The 6,000-nt window shown below is 43.0% G+C and overlaps 1 protein-coding gene across 1 annotated transcript in view; it reads right to left on the bottom strand.

Annotated features, from left to right (window-relative positions):
- Positions 1–1,933: 1,933 nt before the first annotated feature.
- MAOB (monoamine oxidase B) overlaps positions 1,934–6,000 on the bottom strand; it is a 120,988-nt gene continuing 116,921 nt past the window's right edge. The window contains exons 13-15 of the mRNA XM_068962953.1: positions 4,960–5,071; positions 4,154–4,216; positions 1,934–2,942 (exon numbers count right to left, since the gene is read on the bottom strand). Of these exons, the coding sequence (XP_068819054.1) occupies positions 2,790–2,942; positions 4,154–4,216; positions 4,960–5,071 (328 nt within the window). The 3' untranslated portion in view covers positions 1,934–2,789. The remainder of the gene's footprint in view (positions 2,943–4,153; positions 4,217–4,959; positions 5,072–6,000) is intronic.

Genomic DNA, 6,000 nt, shown 5'->3' with positions numbered 1-6,000 from the left:
TTCCCCTTTAGTAACCATAAGTTTGTGTACTATGTGAGTCTATTTCTGTTTTGTAAAACAGTTCATTTGTATAATTGTTTAGATTCCACATATATTCATTTTCATGAAAAAAAAAAACCTATAACAGAAGAGAATGAAAAGAATATATGTATGTATGTATGTATATATGTATATGTAACTGAATAACTTTGCTGTACACCTGAAGCTAACAGAATATTGTAAATCAACTATATTTCAAGAAAAAAAATTAATTCTCATTCTTTTCATACACTCAAAACTGGTGAGAGGTTTCATCAGACAAGAAATTGGTTTTTAGGTCTTTCATTTAAAGTTTCCCATTTTCATCTATCTCAGGATTTACCCTGGTAATTAATATCGAATGTAACTTGGCACCTCAAGTCATGTAATTTAACAAGATGTCATAATTGCAGTATCACAGTTTAAGTGCTACTCTGGCGGCTCAGATGGTAAAGAGCCTGCCTGCAGTGTGAGAGGCCCACATTCGATCCCCGGGTTGGGAAAATCCCCTGGAGAAGGGCATGGCAACCCACTCCAGTATTCTTCCCTGGAGAATCCCATGGACAGAGAAGCCTGGGGGGCCACAGTCCATGGGGTCTCAAAGAGTCAGACATGACTGAGTGACTAACACTTTCATTTTCTTTTCTATGTCGTACAGAACAAGAAGTGATACTGGGAGAACACTGGGCATCCTCCACTGGCCTGGTTGGAGGACGAGTGGTCCAGGAGATTCCTGAAGCAGGTAATCCCTTACTTGACTCTTTCATAATGGGTGTTCCCTCATGGCTCAGATGCTAAAGAATCTGCCTGCAATGCAAGAGACCCGGGTTTGATCCCTGGATCAGGTAGATAACCCAGAGAAGGGAATGGCAACCCACTCCAGAATCCTTGCCTGGAGAATTCCATGGACAGAGGAGCCTGGTGAGCAACTAACATTTTTAACTTAATGGATATGCTGGAGTTGAGTAGTACGACAACTCTCAGGGTGGGTGGGGCTGTTTTAAAGGGCAACATGCTCAAGTAGACACTCCTAGGCCAAATACATTATATTTCTAGACAGATACAAAAACCAAAATTGTTGCAGAAGTCTTTTTATTTTGGCCGTGCCACACAGCATGTGGGAACATTAGTACCCTGACTAGGGATCCAAACTGTGCCTCTTGCAGTAGAAACTCGGAGTCCAACCACCAAGCTGCTAGGGAAATCACTTCATAAGTCTTAGTTGGTTTTTTCATCTCCTCATTTAGTCTCTAAAGTTCCTACAAATTCACAAGTGTAAATGTCACTGTAAAATCAGAAACTATATTATTATTGATTACTCCTGGGAGATTTCTTAAATGTCATTTATGCTAAGAATAATAACATTCATTTTCTAAAGGAGCATGTGAGAAGTGTCATTTATGGATTTAAAATATATCCTGATAAAAGCTGACCTTGGGAGTTGAAATGTATGAGTACTTTGAAATGAAGATCTCATTTAAAAAGTAGTTCAAATAGGATTTAATGGACTGTGGACTGTGGTTTTAAATTAATGAGTGTACCTAGTAAAAAGCTTTGCATTAACAGGCATATGCAAGGTCAACTGAAATATTGCAATTATCTTAATTGTTAAAGCATCTTGCTTATTAATATGTCAATTATTTTGACAGCATTTTGGGGGGCAGGAACAAGGAGCTCTGTCTTTTAGCATCCTTATCATATCATTATAAATCACTTGCCAAGTGCTCACATAGACGCCACCCATGATGGATCACACAGTCAAAATGCATGCATCATCTGAGCTTCAAGGAAATTTTGACTAAATGCTTTTAAGCCTCAATTATATGCCTAATACTGAATCTTGATTTGATCTATCAAAACCCCTGAAAGTCATTACCCAAAAAGAAAAGACAACAGACATCTGGTCAATCAACTTTATTTGAATTATTGAATTACCCAAATGTGCACCAACCTTTGTATCCAGATTCAGTGGAGGATACAAAAGGAAGACAAGACAAGAACTCTTACCATGAAAAAAAAAGTAAAATGAGCTGAAGACACACTGCCCAAGACAGTAAGACTTAAGGATATACACTGAGTAGTAGCATCTGAGTAGCACAAAACAACTTAGTAAAGAGTAAATCTACCCAAGGGAACACTATCAGCGACCTTGGCAGGGAGTAGAGAAGGGTGATTGGGCAATCCATCCCGAGAGACAGGATAAAGCAATGGACCTGTGTCCTAGTCACCAAAATATCAGTGGCTTATTGTGGACATTGAGCCATTAAGTTCCTCCTCTCTCCATTTCAGTTTGCTCAACTCTAAAATAGAAAGTAAGGGTTGGGATGGTGTCTAAGTTCTTCCAGCTGTAACAATATGGGATTCTAAGGACAAATGCAGAGAACCTGGAAGGTTGTGGACATTACAGGAAAGAGGAAGGACGAGCACAAAGCCATAGAGGGAAGAAAACAGTAGTGTTGTGTGTGTGTGTGTGTGTGTGCCTGGGCAATGTATAGTAGGGTAGCAAGGACCTTTCACAAACCAATTTAACTACTGTAAAGATTCTGGAGCCAGTGAACTTGGAAGTGGGTGAGACAGAGTGCTAAGCTAGGTACTAGACAATACACAGGTGTCCAAATGGAGAAAGAGAGACTGTGTATCCTGTGGTCAGAAAGTCTGACTGATCGTCATGCTCCCCTCCTCACTCTAAATTCTTTGCATCTTTGTGGAACTTTATTACAATGCTTTCCCCCAAACCCAGACACCAGGGTGTGGTTACAGATGCCCTCTCTTTAGATTCGCACCAGGAGCCCCCTCTTGTGGGCCAGGTAGCCGAGAGCAGTTGCTGAAATGATGGTGGTCAATCCAATCAGCTTCAGCAGGCCTGGCACGGAGGGCAAATGCCTTTGCAAGAAGGTGGTGGTGATGGGCTTCGCAGGGACATCCTGGGGTCAGAGAATACTTGGTGTCAGTACAGGGCTTGTGCGCCTTGCTCCAAGAAGTCTGTATTTCCCCCAGTTCTCTGAATGTGACTCACATTTGCCAACCTCGGGCCGTGAAACATCACATTCCCTTTGCTCAGAACATTCATCTCCATTCCCCACCAGTTGTTGTTGTTCAGTTGCTTGGTCATGTCCGACTCTCTGTGACCCCATGGACTGCAGCATGCCAGGCCTCCCTGTCCTTCATCAACTCCCAGAGTTTGTCCAAGTTCATGTCCATTGAGTCAGTGATGCTCTCCAACCACGGGGCCCTTGAATAAGCTAAGTCTGACCACTAACTTCAAGCCTCAGTTTCCCCCTCACTTCCTCCAGGAGCCTTTCCAGTGTCCACAAGCTAAGCTGACTCTCTTTTTACATTCTCAGCACGTCATCTTCATCGCACATGGGGCTTTTAGGTTGTCATCTCTTCTCCCCACCACGTGCTGAGCTCTGAAAGTGAGGTTGTACCATTATCCCAGTGGCTGATGGCACAGTAAGTATTGTGCCAGTGGCAGGTTGCACAATAAATATGTGTTGAGTGAACTGATCTGTGGTCCACTCAGTCCTCAATCCCATCTCTGACAGAAGCACTAAGAGAAAGACTTTGGGGGTGGCCAGGCTATTGCCTTTGACCTTCTACCTGATAGACAAGTAACTCTGACCTTTCAGACACTTGTCCTCTACAATGCATTTCACTCTATCCCTCTGTGTATCCTTCCTTCCAGTCAGAAAAATCTCCTGGGGTCTTATTACAAAATGATAGGCATATTGAAAATGCATTTTTAATTTAAATCTGCTCTGTTTCATTCTACTTCTTTGCCCTCTGAACGGAGGATACTGAGTTATCTTCCCTTCATTTCCTCCACCCTATCACCAGGTTAGAGATTTATTCAAGAGACCTTTATCGAGTTCTTAATAAGCCTAGAACTCTCTGAGTAATCTCACCTGACCAAAAAAATATTTTTCCTGATAATCTGCAAGGCATGTGGCAGCTACAAATTTATCAAAGTTCTTCTAAATCCCTCCCCTCTGCCCTAACCCATGACATCCCTTTAAACATCCATGGGTTGAATCACTACGGGGAGGGTCTGTGAATATATACAAGTGTGTTCTATTTGCAAATAACTGTTCTCAAAGTAAAGAAATTTAAATTCATGAAATAAAATAGAACCTACCACAGACTCTGGTTCAGGCAGCCAGATTTCATCCTCTGGGATCTTGCCCATGGCATGCAGGATCTGAAAAGAAAGAGCATTTTGGTGAATAACAAAAACAACACTGTCTTTCTCCCAATCTACTAATCTTTCTCTTAATCTCCTAATCTGCTCTTTAAATACAGACTAACAATGTCTTTTAGGATATCCATTAAACACCCCAGGGTAAAAGCCAGTGTAGTCCACTGAACCTTCAAAAAATATCCGAAAGATCTTTCATCTGTGGCATCTTGGGCTTCCCTGGTGGCTCAGTGGTAAGGAATCTGCCTGCAATGCAGGAGACTTGGGTTCGATCCCTGGGTTGGGAAGTTGCCCTGGAGGAGGGCATGGCAACCCACTCCATTATTCTTGCCTGGGTCACACAGAGTCAGACACGACTGAGAGACTAAGCATAATCATTAGACTCACAATAAATCTTAGTAGCTGCAAACACACCTTAATAGGGATGAGACCAGCAGAACTGTCAGAAAATACATAAATGAATTCTGAGTCCTAGGGTAAACATGTTTGGTTTCATCATATTAGACCGAGGTTCTCTCTCAAGTATAGCTATGGTGATATTTTGCCCCATGGAGTCTTTTTACCTTGGACCCATTACTTTGGGGTTAAGGTGTTCATTTCACCCGAGACTACTGTTAAAGGGTGTTTTGTGGTTTTTCAGATGGGGGTTAATGGGGAGTTGGCCTCCAGGATCTCAGACATCTTTAACCTGCTTGTTAGGACCCTGAGTTACTTCCTTCTCCACAGCGCATGACCTCAGGCCCTACCTCCCGGGCCGCTCTCTCGCCAGCCTCCACAGCCCCCTCCATGTAGCCACTCCAGTGTGTGGCAGTCTCTGTGCCTGCGAAGTAAATCCTGCCCACTGGCTGGCGTAGAACCCTTGAAAAGAAAGCAAAGAGATAAAAGTGGTCAGTCTCAGAGAGCCAGAGGAGAGCCTTCCTACAAAGACCAAGGCTGATCACTTCCCTCAGATTTTAAATGTCAGGAGGTCCAATGGCAATTTTGGAATGAGGTTCACAGTTTCCTTCAGTTCTTGCATGATCTCTGTCACAGACGAAAGTGGAATAAAAGCCAAAATTCACTCCTGCCCCAAGAGCTTACAGGTAAAGGGGCTGCCATCAACCGAGGTAAAAGAAGCATTTGCTTCGAGTACATGAAGTGAGGGACTATATGTGCCCGGTCATGGATACGCTCCTTTTATGATTCACCAGGTTTGAGCAAGGAGACCCGTGCCCCCAGTTTCCCACCTGGTCATTCCACCAGTGAATTTGGCAAAGTGTCCTCTCACTGAGCTCCAGCTTTCCCGTCCCGTAAGGGGCACGATCCAGTGATTTTTAAAACCTTTCTTACCAGCAACATTCAACAAATCTGTGCATATCACTATCCACAATAACCATTCATTGAGCACTTTATCAGTGCAAAGAGTTTTATTGCATTAATTGATAAACAGTTAACATTTTGGGGGGCACCAAGTGCTCCTCTAAGTGCATTAATCTTTACCACAACCCTATGAGGTCAATACTATCATTATCCTCATTTTGCAGATGAGAATATGGAGGTACAGGATCTATGGTGGACATTAGGTCCACCTAGACCTTCCTTCAAGAATGAAGAACTTACTTCCAGCTGCTGAAAGGTAGTCTTCTGATGTCAGCACTGTTTGGCTATTGCCTCCACTAAAGAAAATTGCCCTGGGCTTCCTGGTGGCTTAGTGGTAAAGAATTCCCCTGCAACGCAGGAAATGTAAGAGATGCAGGTTTGATCCCTGGGTCAAGAAGATCCCCTGGAGGAGGAAACGGCAACTCACT

This window comes from Capricornis sumatraensis, chromosome X (assembly GCF_032405125.1).
Source record: "Capricornis sumatraensis isolate serow.1 chromosome X, serow.2, whole genome shotgun sequence".
In the NCBI taxonomy this organism is placed as follows: Eukaryota; Metazoa; Chordata; class Mammalia; order Artiodactyla; family Bovidae; genus Capricornis; species Capricornis sumatraensis.
The sequence above is the reverse complement of the archived record's forward strand: the minus strand, read 5'-3'. Positions and strand labels throughout refer to the sequence as shown.